Consider the following 16,212-nt stretch of genomic DNA (forward strand, 5'->3'; position numbering starts at 1 on the left):
AGCTTAACATGAACAGAGTAGGCTGCTTCATTTCACAAAATGGATGCCCCCATGCCAAAACTTTGAGCCTCATTTGCTAAAAATATGGCATAGGAACTTTCTTTAAAAATATTGTTTATAAATATTTTTAATTATGGCCCATCTTTTGAGACAATAACATTTTTGAGTGACCTTCCCCTTTCACAACTTTTTAATGGGTACGGTCCAGAAAGAGAAATGCTCTACAATTGTACATAAATGCCTAAAACAGCCACCCCATAGGGTTTCCATGTTGGGATTCTCAAAGAAAAGGGACTGGTATGTTTGTTGAGTACAGTACCAGTCGGGATCAAGGGAAATTGGAAGAGTGAAACACTGAAACCGCCGCCTGACTTCCTTGTGCCCTCGGTACATTATAAGGCCTGGCAGCACGGGAAATCAGACGGCAGATTCGATAACTCCCCATTCCCGTGAAGTCCCATAGGACTCCATGGGAGTGGGAGATGGAAGCACTGGCACCATTGCTAACAGTGCCAGTGATTCTGTGAAAAATCTGCCTGCAGGGGCTGTTGCGCCCGGCCGGTCTGTCCGTCCGGGGCACAATGGCCTCTGCAGGCAGACTTGTAGTGTGGTGCTCTGGAAACAAGGGTGCCGGTAAGCTTACCTGCACCCTTGTTTCCAAACCACCACACTTGGAATGAGGCCTTCTGTTGTCTCTCCAGCTAGATGGATTCTGCAGCTGCTGCATTTTGCAGGTGTTCATTAAAAAATAGAGATTCTTTCAGCACCAGCACCACAGTGCCCAAAGCAGCCACTGTGTCTCCATTGTCCACAAAGGCAAACTAATTAAGCGTGATTTATGTGTCTAATATTTTAGCCACCATTAAATTCTAGTATATATGCATGATACCAACCAAACTTATGATTTGTCAAGATTAGAAGGCAATTAATCCATCGTGTGCCATTATAGCTATCTCTTTCTAAGGAGAAACAGTGTGAGGCACACTGTTTCTCCTTACAAAGAGATAGCTATAAATTAATCACGCTTAATTTTTAAGCTTTTGTTATATGTTGGTGTTTTATGAATATTAAAATATGTATATTTTTTTCAAAAACCATGTATCCGCACCTATATCCATGTTGAATAAGTGTGTGTAAAAGTGTCAGGGGGAGACTTGAAACGACCTTCTAGCTAGAAGGGAGGAAGCTGTTTTGTGGAAATATTGCATACGTTATATGTTCCAGTCCTCATCCACACAGCCCCTAAAACGAGGACTTTATAGCTTGTTATAGCTGATCTAAAGACAGCAACAGCAAAACCACATAAAATAAACAGTACACCATTGAGCTGGATGATGTACGCGGATGACCTTTTGATATTGGATCAGACGCCGATTGGATTACAGCAACGTCTCAACTGCCTGGAATCCTATGTAGACCAAAATGGGTTGAAAATCAATGTTAAATAATCAGAAATCTTGATTCTACAACCCCTGCATGGATGAATACCAAAAACACAGATGTACAAATGGACTGTGGAAAACTAATCAATTAAAATAACAAGTAAATATCTAGGCCTCTGTGTAAACACGAGAATAAATGACGCTCCCTGTATAACAGACCTCAAGTGGAAAACAGATAACTGACTAAGGAACTACTATTTCGAAGACATGACACAGATACCCCAAACTGATGTAGATTTTTCAATGACAAGAAATAATCTTTATACCATTTGGCACTTCTATGCCGTAGTCTAGCAGCAGAAAGAACTAAACATATGAGTGACTTAATAGCGGAGAATGATCAGTTGTGTGCGGACGAGTGGTGGACTCACTGACACGAAGGACATGACTTCAAAGTAATTTTTGCCTTAACCAATTTTTTACGTGAAATTTTACGAATCGACTTACACAAAGGTGCCAGAATCACTTGGTGACTGGTTGTTTGCTCATGGAACCTTGGAAGAACAACTTAGTTGGCAAGGCAAACGCAGGCATAATTAATTGTGAATAACATAATCAAATGTCAGTAAGTACAAGTTTGTAATGAACTAAATACTTTTAAAATAAAGAATAAATGATTAACAAAGACAACATATATTGCAGGTTATCTTTTATTGTAAACTGCGCATCAGTGTGTTTTCCAAACAAGCAGGTCCTACATTTATTCCACATCTCGATGACTGGAATATCTCCAGAGTCAGAGCTAGCAAGATATTAGGCATTAAAGAGATGATGGTCACTATGTATTGTAAGGAATACATTAAATTTACCTATATGTCAAAATGATGTTGCAAGTCAGCTTGGAGTTACTTGACCCTACAATGGTACTTAGCATTATGCCTCATTCCTCTCTTTGGTCACAGAACTCCTTGGTGCCTTTACACATCCCTATAACATACAGTAGGGATACATTATCACATATATCCAAGTGCTAAATGTTCTGAAAGTGTAAATGCCTAATCTTCTTTCAGACCACCATCTTTCAGGTTCTGACTGGTAGAATTCTGCAGGAGTTGCAGGCTCCACAGCTCCCAAGGGCATCTTGGATGCTATAGATAGATGTAACTGCAACTTGCAAAACCCCTAGGAGAAACTGGACTGGGACAAAATAACAAGCACTCGTCAAGCTTCTTGCAATCTGTGAGGAGAGAGATCGGAAAAGGTCTTAGTCCTTTTGAGGTCACACGGGCCCCCAAGTCTCTCGACCAAGCCTCTAATGGCCTTGGTATACCTGAACCCCTCTGCCTGGAGTCAAGTATTTCCAGAAGGGGGACCCCCATGAAGATGTACTCATTTTCCAAACTGAGAAACCTGTCACCTCAGAATGTCTTTTCGTCTGGACGTTGTGAGAGAGTCACTTAAATTAGTCTTTGATTTATTGATAGTTGCTGTCTTTAACTCTTTGCGCTCATACTTTACAAGTCAGCAAGTTTCAAAAGAAACACGTGGTGTGTAAACGTACAAAATATCTTCCTAGGTTTCAAAAGAAGCCGCTCGCCCTGTACTTATTTTACCTAAGCCATTCCACCTGTCTCGTACTAAGACTATAAAAGGATACCTAAGCTCAGCACATGGACTCCTAATGTACATGAAATGGTGGAGGCAACCCAATCCTTGTGAAGACTCCTTTTGTTCGTTTGGTAGATACTTATTCTGTGTGAATCGTGAACGATAAGAAAAGATAACTGGAATGAATATCAACATCTGAAACTAGTCACTCATAAAGTTACTTAAATGTGACCCATACCCCTTCATAGTCCTCAATCACATCTCATCATTGATAGGAAACAGTTTGAGGGTTTTAAAACAGATTCATGTTTACTCTTCCTAGCTCCCTTTTTAAGTGAAAGAATTGTCCTTTTTACTGTGCAGGTGCCTTATTTTGAAGAATAAATGTCCCTGGAGCGCCTTCTCCTTCATAATGCGCACAGCAGAACACTGCTTCTCAAGGGAGACTAGTGTTGATCCCCGAGGTATGTACTGAGTCGCAGTGCTGGGAAAGTGCTGATCTCTCGATTAGAATGCTGCAGGAACCCCAGGGGGTGGGGGGTCAAATGGAGACTGGTGCACATCTTGGGTAGCTCCAACCATCAGACCTAAGCCTCTACCAGCATGCCTTCCTTTCTGTTCTAATGCTGCTACCACATCTCCCACTGACTTCGATCCTTGCACACTTTGTAAAATACTGTTCAAGCCCTTCTGAACCACATTGATGTTCCTATGGAGAAACCGTTTGCAGATTCCTGGCTCTCATGAAGGTGCATGATTCACGTGGGACTGAGCCCATTGTCGGCTGTCTCGCAGGTAAAGTTATCGCTTATTAGCACATGAAAGTCAATATTGACCCCCTCTCTGCCAATCAGAATGTTCAGAATGCAGTCAATAACGACCAGTAGTGACTGCGTTCCAGACAGTCTATCTACAGAAGAGGCCAGGGAAACAACTGAAAACATTTCTCTGCATTGAAGAAACAGCAATGCAATTTCCCCCCAAGACTTCTTTCAGCACGTCACTCAACCCTAACTGAACACACCAAAGTGAAAGCTAAAATACTGAAAATGATGTGACTATTGGAAAGATTTCTTTTCCCTTTAACATTGCACCTGAATTAAGCTCATTCTAAATGTGTTCCATTTCAACCAAGTTTACAATTTAAAAGTACTTCTATTATAAAGACTACCTTGTTATTTAAATATTACAAAATAAAGTACGTTTTTATTTACTAACACTTTTGTGTACTTTCCAGTTTATTTTACTTATGTGTTGTATTTCACCAACAGAACTCCTATTACAGCCATGTGCTGATAACATTATAGACCTCGGGATAATGACCCAACATGCACTTCCAGAAAAATGTTTAGTTAAAACAGTGGCTTCCTACCTTTTATCAACTTACCTTTTTCTGACTCATGTGTAGACGTAAAAGTAAATAGATGTCACTTAGTTTCACTTCATTTGTAACCTTGGTGTAAAGCACTCTATAAATAAATAAAGCAATCAATTGTCCATGGTGAATTCAAATACAAATATACAGTGTAGATTGTAATTCGGATCTTAGTTAAAGAAAAGTAAAGAACGTCTCGAAGCAATACTTTTCTAGTTATTGACATGGAGGATGAAAGTCTACCGGCCAAATTAAGATCTACAATCCTGTTTTTAATAATGTGTACACTAAGGCAGAGGCAGGCCTGATACCCCCAATTTTCAACCTCTAACCACTTGGTATATGATATCCCTATTTACTGATGCCTGCCACTGCTTGTTGCAGGCATGCAAATGTTCTCTGGCCAGCTGTGGTTGGTCATATTCACTTTCGAATAGACTATGAAGCCTTGGCTGTTTCATACTCTGTTCGAAATGATGCTGTGCTTTGAACATGCTTTGAACATGCCTGGTGAATGCAGCCTAGAGATGCTTTGGTCAAACACCGCTGATAGATCTGCAAGGTGCAGAGCGATTGAAGGTCGCTTCTCTGTACAAAGCATAGCTCTTTCCACAGAAGGGTCACGTGCTTTAGCTGAGGAATAGCAGTGAGCGTCTGGCTTCTACTTCCTACATGTCCTTAGCCTAATAGTCAGACAGTGCTCCCTTCAGACTGGGTTGCAGCATGCATATCTCAGGTTTGAATCTCAGCACAGCTGATTCAAACCCTTACGTTTCTCGGGTTGATAAATTCAATACCATTAAATTGGGTAATTGCAACAGCACTTAGAGGCCAGAAATGCCAAACATAAAGCGCTACAGTATCTCAAAACGTTCTATGATGATGTAATACAGTGGTGGTAGTGTGCTTTCCTAAACCTCTTTTGTAGGAAGATTTGGGTTTAGGATGTCATGTTTTGAATGTCCAAAGTTTGCACAATCCTTCCTTAACGTTATCAACATAGATTTTAGCTTCCAATTTACATAAGAGGCTTTATATGACCATAGTACATTTTATGCAACAAAACAATAATATCTTGTGTTGTGATCGACATTGTTTTTCACATGTGCTCCATTATTGCAAGCCCTTTACATTCTAATTGCACAATTTCTCTTTAGTTGGGAATCCATTCATTTTAAAGAACTCCCCTTCACACAAACATCTTTTCATCTAAGAATGTACCTACTTTTTCATCAACAGTTTTTACACCCAGGTGCCGCCCAGAATTGCCTGCATATTCCTAAATTGATCAACCAGCCGACTTTATAATTTTTCAGGGGAGAAGTATCTTAAAGAGATATCCTAACAGAACGTTTCATTCTCTCATCATTATTGGTCCCAGCTGAAATATTTTCACACAATACCGTACTCATTTATGTATCTTCTTGTTTGTGAGTGTGCCAGCATGTCCCTTTACAGCCACTTGACCTCGCTTAAGAATCTATGACATCTGACCACAAGTAAGATCTCCACCTGTGATGTCAGGAACACAGATCGAAACCTAGATAGCATGTTGGATCCGTTTTTTTAGATGTGGGTCTTGCTGGGTCTGAAGATAAGTTGTTTGAGGTCAGTGGTCTCATTGATGTCACACTCTTTAAAGAGAAAGTTTGCTGTGCTTGCATTAATCCTGACAGGTTGAGGAACCCCCGCGGTTTGGATTTAGTGTGTTTCAAATTTAAAAGCAAAATGGCCTGATGAATCAGGCCCCAGAGTTCTTGCAAATAAATATTGGTTAGGCTATGCCTTTTGTGATGCCTGATCTTAGATTGCAGTCAGTGAAGAATACCCTTTGCTGGTATTCTGGCCCTTTTACCCAGATGGTTTTGAAGACTGAGAAAAATATCTTCATTTTGATTCTTTGCGGCCCATGGAGACGGTGGATCACTTTCAATGTCACATTGATATAGTTAATTTTTTGAAGTTCATGTTGACTCGGACACTCGGTTTTGTATACTTAGGAGCTCCTGAATTCCTTTGCTCTCAGCTCCAGAATAGATAATTGTTCAAATATTAGCGTCGGAATAGCACAAATACCCTTGTGACTTGGTTGCAGTGGTTGTTCTGGAGGAGAAGGGACATCCTCCACATCCTGATCTTGTAGTCTATTTTTGTTCTGATCGTTCCATGTCTAACGTAGGTGCTAAGTCCACACTTTTATCAATTGACGTGGAAGGGAGTTTAAGTTGGTGGCTCCAGCCGACTAAACTAAGAAATTTGTTCCATTGCTCCCTATTATCCTTAACCTGTTGTTCCTAATTTTGTTCAGTGATGGGGGTAAGTCAAATGTTTTGCACAAACGTTGAACTTTGTGATCTTAAGGGGAATTGATTAAGTGAATCTGATCAAAGAGAGACTGTGTAACTTCTAGAATTTGTAAGAATGGAGATCTGTTGACAATTTGTGGTGTCTTTGAAATCAAGCTAGACTCCTTCATTAAAGATAAAACTAAGGGTACTTTTTCTTTGAATCTTTGCATGCATTCATTTTGTTCAGCATTTCAAAATGACATACTGTATGTGCATACGATGGTAACATAAAGTTTGCAATTGAAAGAGTCGTTTGGGACAGTGCAGGAGGACAACATTGAGTTGAAGAACTGGAGTTGTTCGAGCTAGGAGGGAGGGTATCACTACTCTTTCTGGTGTTCTTATCGACAGAAGAGCCCTCAATTTGAAGACGGTGCAACATTAGCCGCTTTTGTGTTGGGCTGATTGAGATGGGCAACGTGATCCCGTGGGCAAGAGCATGTCTCATTGGGCCAAGAATACCAGAATTGGAATATGGAACCTGGGAATATGGCATGTGTAGAGGAGGACTTGTGATCTGAGACGAATATAGGGGCGTAGCAGTAAACCGTGCCACATATGGTAGGTCAAGGTAGGTTGTGGGCTTGACTACTACCATTAGGAGCTTGTCGAGGGATTGGCGACAGCCCTCGAGCAAGCCTGCTTGAGTGGTGTTAGCAGCTCTTGACTGTAAGGATGTTATTAATCACACATTTCTCACAGTTGCTATCAATAGGTGTGTGGCCTTCTTTAACTTTCATTCTAGGCATGAAGAGCGTGCACACATAGAAGGGTTCCTACTTTCTTCAATTGTTAGATATGTATATTGCATTGATTTCCATTCCTGGTTTCTTTCTTTTTTGGATTTCCACGGATTTCAATCTTGATCAATTAAGACTGGCTTGTGTTGTGTGTAATGACTAATTTAAGTGCATTACTGCAAAGCAGAATGGTAGTGGTTTAATACCCTGCCTATGTAATTTTACTGTGACCCATTAACATGAGCAAATCGTTTTCCATGGTTCTAAACCGAGCACGAATTGTACCTGTGCACTATCCTACTTATATGCAGTGCTGTATTTAGGTACTTACCATTATATGGACAGAAAGGAACATTTTGAGCTCTGCCGATGTGAACTTCGTAGTTGGCAACTAACCACATAGAAATGCGTATTAAAGTGTATTTCAACGCTACAAATGTGACTTCAAATATGTAAGTTGATATTTAGTTTTAACCTTTAAACGGCATACATGTAAGTAATGTAATCCAATTACACTAAAGGGGCCATTTTGGCTCTTGCATATAATTTCCGTGCTGTTTCTGCGCGGTGCAGCGCGTGAGGTCTGCATCCACTGTCCCGGCATCTCCGTGTAGAAAATGCACATGCAGCTCCGCCTGCACTTCCACTGCAGATGGAGAGGTGTGAGTCCATACAGACATGTGCCTGGGAATCATGTAAATGCCACCGGCCATTCTCAGACATTGCAGGCAGATTTTACGAGTGATTTCCCACACGGGCTCAAATCTGCAGGGAAGACCAGCTCAGTCCGGCTTTGTGTGCAGATTTAAAATCTGTTTGTGAAATCATGAACGTTGCCTGAGAGCCTTGCTACTTGTTAGTGCATATGTATGTGGTCCACTCTGTACAGTTGATGGCTCCATCAAAATGAGCTGCTACGCCTCTTTTTTATCATGTTGGAAGATGTTTTGTACTTTCAAGTCTTTTCAGTGCAAGCAAAGGCTGTGGAGGGCAACAGGTAGCCATGTTGCTTTTCAGGATATGCAGCACGAGAGCTCAGGGTTCCAGGATGCATCAAAAGGCTTTCCGTTAGAGCTATATTTTTAATGTATACATTACTTTGGGAGTCTACGTGATTGGTAGCTATGGGAGTCTCAACTACTTAATACAAATGCAATATATTCTTACTGATTTTATCTTGCACAGAACATTTAGCGTGGACTCAACAGCATTTATAAAACAGCCGCAAAATTGTGAAAATGAAATTGTAGCTCCCATACTAAACAGAGCGAGGTGCTAAGACGCTTTTTAGCTGTGGAAAATATCACAAGAAAGTGTAAATACTCTGAAGCTCATTTTGCGCCAGACATAATGTGAATGAATGGTGTAAAAGCCTTGCGCGCGGCTTTTACACCTTTCACGCTACACCACATTTTGAGTCATTTGTATGGCGGACAGGAGGGGCGGAACGCAACTTGCGTTGCTGCCACCTTCCTTCTTCTCCTTCATGCAAATGCTAGGGATCCCTATGGAGTTCCCCGGCTTTATGAGCCATTGTAAACGCTGCCCGCCATCGTCTAATTGTAATTGTAAATGCTGCCTGCCATATGAGCACGGTAGGCAGTGTTTACATCATTGTGTAGGGCAAAAGGTCATAAACGTGTGTACGCCTCATTTTGCCTTGCACATTTGCACAGCAAGACCAAAATTTGGGAGCAGAGAGCTATTTGTATGCCTACACGTAACGGCTCCCCGCTGCCAAATTGCGAGTTGTTATAAAATGACCTCGTCTGAATTTGCAGATGGACAAGCAAATTAGGTCCCTTTCCAGTCCAGGGTGTGCAAAGGACATGGGGCACTCACCATAACATTGGTGCAGTTTGTTTGGCTACCCTACGGAGTTATTTGCGAAGTAGTCGCACTCTGTAACTGTGTGTGTCTGCCTCCTTGTTTCAGATTCTGGGGCCCAGCAGCACATTTAGGCCTTACCTTGTCGTGCATTTAACACATGTCTGTGTCAAAATATGCAGTGCACGTTTTACAAACTGCACTACAGTTTAGTTTAGTTTTGTTTCTTATATGGCGCCACACGCCCACAGGCCTCAGGGCGCACACAAAGACAAAAAACCAACAGAAACAAAAACACAAATACTAAGCAGGCAAATCAGAAAGGAGCCTAAATGCCTTAACTAAGGAAAAACTCTTGCTCCCTGCACCTGGTGCGAGCACTGCTTGCCGTGCCATCCTGCGGTCAAGTCCAGCAGTGCAGAGGCAGGCAATCGTGAAGGGGGCGGGGGGTGCTTAGAGGGAATGCAGAGGCACCAGGATTTTTACCTGTGCATTGGAAAGATGTTGAGAGAACATTAGAACATTGTACCGCTAGCCTTATTTGTCACATGAACAAAATGGGCTTAGTGGGATGCCATTCTGACGTGTAACAGTGAAAGCAGGAATAAGCATGCTGTTGGACCGGTGGATTGGGTGGGGGGTGGTGTCATGGCGCCCTCTAGCCAATCTCGTTGTTTCCAGAGACTCTCAAACCCAAGAGGAGAGTTTCCCGTCATGTTGCTATAAAAGTATAAAAGGTGCACAGCTTTTATACCCACCACAGGGCCGAGACGTCATATTTCATTATCGGATTGATTATATTTTCATGCGGTCGAGAGGGTGAGTGCAAGCCCTCGCAACCCAACAACCTGTGGTTAAGTCCACATTTATGCATTTACATTATTTTTTCAATTTTTACTCACGGCTCCCCTTAAAAAATACGTGTCCCGCATTCAGCCCTTTTAGGCCGCGTACATCAGGCCACTGTCATCCAAATGCCTTTCTCGCTCTAGTCCTCCCCGACCCCGCGTACAAGACAATCTTTACAACACGTCAATGTGCCAGCGATGCACTCTCATTCTGAGCAGCAAGTTCCATCTCTCAGAGTAGGGCGGGGCGCATGTGAACCGTGCCTGGCCTAGCTGAGGGCAACCTATGCTATAGTTATTTCTTAACAGAATGTAGTGGAGCAGAGTGACTTCGGCGCCATTCCTGTCTTGACCGAAAGTGGGCCTGCGATGGAGAGGCTCCTTGCCCACCCAGCAACTGCCTGGTCCCAGGCTGTCCTGTTGCCCTGGTTGGGTCAATCAAATCCACCAGATTGAGGCTCAATGGGATGACATTCTAGCAGCAAAATGCTCTTGGGGGGAACAGTCAGGAGGAGTCGACGTCTCTCACAAATCTGAACTGCTGCCTGCAATGCCATGCAGTACGCATGCATGCCAACCCTCCTAATTTGGGCGGGAGCCTCTGGATCTGGATCGATAAAAATTAATGCATGATTCCCTTCTCCTCCCTAAAATAATTCTCATCCCAGTGCAAGCCTATGAGGAACATTTATTTCTCTCACTTTGACTGACAAAATCTCCCTCCCAGGTGCTCAGAATGTTTGCATGTATGCAGTACATGACATTCTGACATGTAAATGGTGGAACCCTCTGGGCGGTTGAAACTGGTACAAACACCATCGCTATCCTTTTCAAGGCTACATTTGAAAAGAAATTAATCTTCACACCACATGAATACACCCACAACATCCGCCTATGGCGACGTGTAATCGAGGACATCTTATGTATTGAAGACTTTCATCACTTTACAAGATGGCTGAACAGCATCATTCCCAATTGGCATTTCACAGCACAATGGGGCAAAGATGAAGTTTTTCTCAATCTTACGATCCGACACAGCGACAAAAGATGACATACCAATCTGTACACTAAACCTACAGATCGAAATACTTTATTGAAATACTCCAACCCAACACCTCTGATATAGCCTTCCTTTCAGCCAGTTCTTGTGTCTGTGACGCAACTGCACTAAGAAAACAGATTACACACTTTAAGCCAATCTCATGATCGACACATTTTTTGGAAGGGGGCTAACTTTTACATCTACTTAAAAGAACGGCCAAGAGAGTGTGGTTTGGCAACTGGGAAACACTATTTCATTCAGAAAAGAAGGAAACAAATAATTAGATTGGTGCCTGTGTGACCACCTTTTCCAGTTTTGCCCCACGCTTGAAACAACCTGTCCTTAAATACCGGACAACATTAGACATTACTAACTTTAATGATTCTCAATTACTGTTTTCTCTCAGAAGCGGACACGACCTGTGAGATAAACTAGTGAGGGCAGCCTTTGAAGCTACCGTCAGGCCACCTAACATCGCCAGAGCCTGTGGTAATCCCACCACAATGCCCATAGGGCATCACCCATGCGGCCACTGCACAGTGTGTCCTTTCACCAAAAAAATGCTCAGTGACCTACAAGGATTTTACGTGGACTTAACAACATTTTACTACTTGTCAGACCAAACATAGCATTCCCAGACTTAGTGTAGGTTTCAGCCACACTTTTCAACATTCCTTACCTAGTTCCAACTCTTTTTACACAGTTCCAAGATGGGAGCTGGCTTTCTTCTTGGACAGCGTTACCTGGCATTTCCATCTTTCATTTCGTATCTCATAACGTTTGGCGTCACACGTGTAGCCCCAGCTGGCCGTGCCCTACGGTGCTTTGTAATTCACCTCCCCAGTGCACCATTAGGTGACTGCCTTCACTGGAGCAGGGCTTCTGTAAGCTGTTTAGCCTGTGAGCCCACTCTCTTAACGCCCATGAGGTAAGGATTTGTTCCACCTCCGGCAACCTTACATTTCGATGTAAACTGCCCAAGTAATTTCCATGAAGTAAATTACCACAAAGTAATTTACTTTGTGTAAATGGCATGGAATCCACCTATACCATTCCCACCCAGGCCCCGTTGGCCCCCTTACTTGTTGGCTGAGCCTGATCAGAGCAAACCTGTGAGTTGTGCTTACAAAGGGCTTGGAGGGGGTGGTCCCCTTACGGCGTGGAGCCTCGTGACTGCGGAGCCAAGTGAAGCTGCACATGCCCAGCGGCAGCACCCTGTTTATGGGATTGACGTAGCACACACCTAGTTAATGAGCAGCTGCACAATGTACAAACATGGGAAGAATACACAGAGAGAAGGAAACAGAAGAGCTGGGGAAGGAGGAGGGGCGAGAGTGGGAATAGGTGCTATCATGGCTAAATGGCGGACAAGGTGTTTCTTGAAGAGCAGGTCTCTCTTTCCTGACGTGCAGAAGTGATGGGGCCAATCTGATGTGCATCAATGTGCAATTCCAGAGTCTGGATGCAAAACAGAACACAGTCTGGTTCCTGGCTCTTGAGTTCTAGTATCTCTTAGATTCTAGACTCTAGATTCTTCCATTCTAGTGCGCTGATGTTAACGCTTTTGGTGCTGCGTGGCATACACAGCGGGTGAGTTTTTCAGCTACGTAGTATCACATTCTGTTTGCCTTTGCCTTGTATGTGATACAGGCCTGCCATGCTAACCCTTGTAGCTCTCTGTGTGTTGGTGTGAGGTGGTCTTTTGTTCTCCTGTCCCATGATGGGAGAGGCTGTGGCATGCTGCTGATTTCACCTGGACCAACAAGGAGATCAGGGGTGTGTTGAGGAGAGTGTTGCCCCCTTAAAAGTAGGGAAGGACCAGGGGCGAGACAACAGTGTGTGGTGGGGATGAAGGGCTTGATTTTTCCAAGCGAGAGAGAGCTGGTATCAGTTGTGTGAACTTTCTTCATTATATAGGCCTTGAACAAAAAGTAGCTGTCGAAGATGAAGTCGAAGTATTTAGTGTTGGATGTGAGCTGAGGAGAGAAGCAACCAAATGTAATTTCCGTCATGCAGTACGTTCGGTCTGTAAGTCGTCTCCAATCATGCCATCTCTGGTATTATAGAGCCATCATACCTCCAAGAGGTCCCCTACCTCCTAGGAGACAGCCGAGAAGCTCTTATCAGTCCTCTGCTGTCAACATACAGACTGGTCTAATCTGAATATATGGTCCAGAAAGCATCTCTGGACCCTCTGTTTATAAGGAGGTTTGGGCCTAGACACAACACCTCCCATGAATGCCGAAATTTGATTTATTTTCTTTCTTTCTTCCCTGGTGTTTCTGCTTCAGTCTCATCTGTCCAACTCCTTCTGCCAATTGTCTCCCAAACAGCAGAGTACTCCAGCCGTCAATCTTCTCACACTCCTAACCAATCATCACACTGTCTCTTGCACGCATGCGCATTATCAGTATATGCTGTTTCCAGGCTTCCACATGCTGTCAATCTAACTCAGGCACATCTCTCCCCATAAAAAGAGTGCTAGATTGCTATCAAACAAGCACATCTGTAGGAGCGCTGTGAATAATGAAAACTCAGAGACTGCAGTAGAATGTCACACTGAATGTTCATGCTCCAAGGGTCACATTCAGCACTTCAGCAGTTTCTGAGATGTTCCTTCTGGCATGTGGTTTATGGGAGTTATCAATCCTACATTTCCTATTTGAGATACGCACCAGTTCATCATGGATCATGGCTCCAGTCATTTAATAGCAAACATGATGGTGTATTCTTTTCAGTGTATGGTGCTCACTGAATCTTTGCCATGTGGATACCTAGGTATGATGCACTATCGTTTACCAAAGTCACGTTTGGGCTCCTCAAAGGCTCTTCGCTTCGTCTGATCCTTTTGTCTCGCTTCCTTCCTTCTCCATATGTTTATTGACAATTTTGAAATCGTTTTCTCTTTTCTCTCTTTCAGTAATACCCTACATACTCCTCTTTCCTTTTGAATGGTCATCATCCAGTCCTGGATGCCCCCCACTTCGTGTCTACCAATCCCTTCAAAGCTGAAATAATTGTAGTCCTTTTCTTTCTTTTACTGACTTGTCATTTAATCTATATGTCCTCTTCGTTCCCTTTGCCCTCATGCAATTTTTGACTTATTGTCCACCTCGCTTTTATTTCTCGTCCCCACAATCTCACGTACTCTTTTCAATTGCAACGTAGTGGTCTAAATTGCATTTCAACAAATAAGATATTCTTTTGCGATCATGTATCCAATCATGTCTTGATTAGGGCAACTGTCTTGATCTTACTGGATATTCTCTTGCACCGCACAGATACTCCTAATTTTGGTGGTCTTCTACTGTTGACCCTCTCGCTTCTATCACTGCACCTCTCGGCTCTGCTAGCAGCATTGCTTAGCCTCAGTCCAATGGATCTGCTTTGAACTCTGGCGTATCACTTTTACATCCATCCATGGTCTTGCACATCCCCACCCTACAGTTTCCCTGTATGTCCCTTCCCTCCCTTCTTCCTCTCAATGTCTTCTTTACCCTCCTTTCTTCCTCCTCTTGCTTTTGTTTTATTTGTATGTTGCATTTGTATGTTTCCTTTTCATCTACAATCCAACATTCTGCTTATCAATGTCTAACCTGCCCCCACTCTTCCATCTTTCTGCTAGAAACCCATTATGTCCTCGGGGGCTTTTATAAATACTCCAGTGACCCAAATATGTATTTCCTACATTCATTCCTGACTTTCATAGTCCTTTTTTGTTTTTTGATCATGCGTTGGTGACAAACTGCCAATAAAATGAATAAATTCATCAATGCGTATGCTTAAAGAGTGTCGTTAATTATTTTGCACCCATGTCAGTCTCACCAAGAGGTTTTCTCCAATATTTCTTTTCCCATTTTTATAGGTTTAACAGACAGTGCATTGTGGATAAAGATAAAAGAAACCAATGTCGATACTGCAGGCTGAAGAAATGCTTCCGAGCCGGCATGAAGAAAGAAGGTGAGGCTACCCACTGTCCAGCCATACTGTCATAGTTCCAGTTCAACGGGGTTGTTTTATGACTTTGACATGAGATCATCTGATTGCCTTGTAGATTTGGCAAACTGTTCAAATGGATGGGTGAAGCTAGCTAATTGAAGATACCATTAATACGTATCCTAGGGCTTATTACAGGAAATGGATGGCACCTACCATTTTGCGGATGGCATGCCTACTGCCGGGCTATAGAGAGCTTTGTTTAGAGAAATGCAATGATTGAAGCACAGGCTCTGGTCGGTGTGAAATATCCACTGGCGGGAGATTTCATCAACACTGCTGGTGGAGTGCACGCAAGCAAGGGCATACTAGCATGGGGGCTTGAGGGTGCCAGAAGACGTTAGAGGAAAAATTGGTCATACACATACAGGCCTTTTTCTGATCTGAATCTACAAGGGTGTCCCTGGGGGTACTCCCGGCGCTCTAATCCGGACCTGCCCCATCTGGGAGGGTCCAGCCTCTGCTGACACTGCAGGTGGATGCTTGCGAGCAAAGGAGGACTTGCACAGGGGCTTGTTGGTGCCATTAGAGAGAACTGGAAAAGTGCCCATATGAAGACCAGACCTTTTCTGGTCTAAATCCGCACAATTTCCTGTTGGGGCTCCCACCAGCCTAACCAAGAATGTTTGCATGTGGGAGGGTCCAAGAGACACCGCTCAACCCAGTAGAGAGGGACACAGGCCCTCGTTCTAAGTATGGCTGTCAGGAAATAAGGGAGCCGGTAGCAACGTGCCAGCACCCTTTCCGGACCGCCAGACAACGAGAATGCAGGTAGAGGCCACGGATCCGCCAGCAGTCCTGGCCTGCCGTGTTTTCAGGCCCCTACTAGCATGTCTCTCACTGAATCACCGGCACCACACCAGCACCGTTAGCAACGGTGCTGGTGCTTCAATGACCCCGTTTCCATTGAGTCCTATAGGACTCGGTGGAAATGGGGATTAACTGTTACCGCCGCCGCGTATGATATCCCAGCGAGTTTTACCAGCAACCCCGTAATGAGGCCCAAAGTGTCCCTCCTTTTGCTGAGTCAACTCTTCCCAGTGCAG

General features: G+C 43.4%; 1 protein-coding gene across 3 annotated transcripts in view; it reads left to right on the forward strand.

Moving 5' to 3' along the window:
• HNF4A (hepatocyte nuclear factor 4 alpha) overlaps positions 1 to 16,212 on the forward strand; it is an 801,419-nt gene that overhangs the window by 631,577 nt on the left and 153,630 nt on the right. For all 3 annotated transcript variants that reach the window (XM_069651329.1, XM_069651330.1, XM_069651328.1), the window contains one exon: positions 15,036 to 15,130. In XM_069651329.1, the coding sequence (XP_069507430.1) occupies positions 15,036 to 15,130 (95 nt within the window). The remainder of the gene's footprint in view (positions 1 to 15,035; positions 15,131 to 16,212) is intronic.

The sequence above is a fragment of the Ambystoma mexicanum genome, chromosome 3p, assembly GCF_040938575.1.
Source record: "Ambystoma mexicanum isolate Mex_15411 chromosome 3p, UKY_AmexF1_1, whole genome shotgun sequence".
NCBI classification, from domain to species: Eukaryota; Metazoa; Chordata; class Amphibia; order Caudata; family Ambystomatidae; genus Ambystoma; species Ambystoma mexicanum.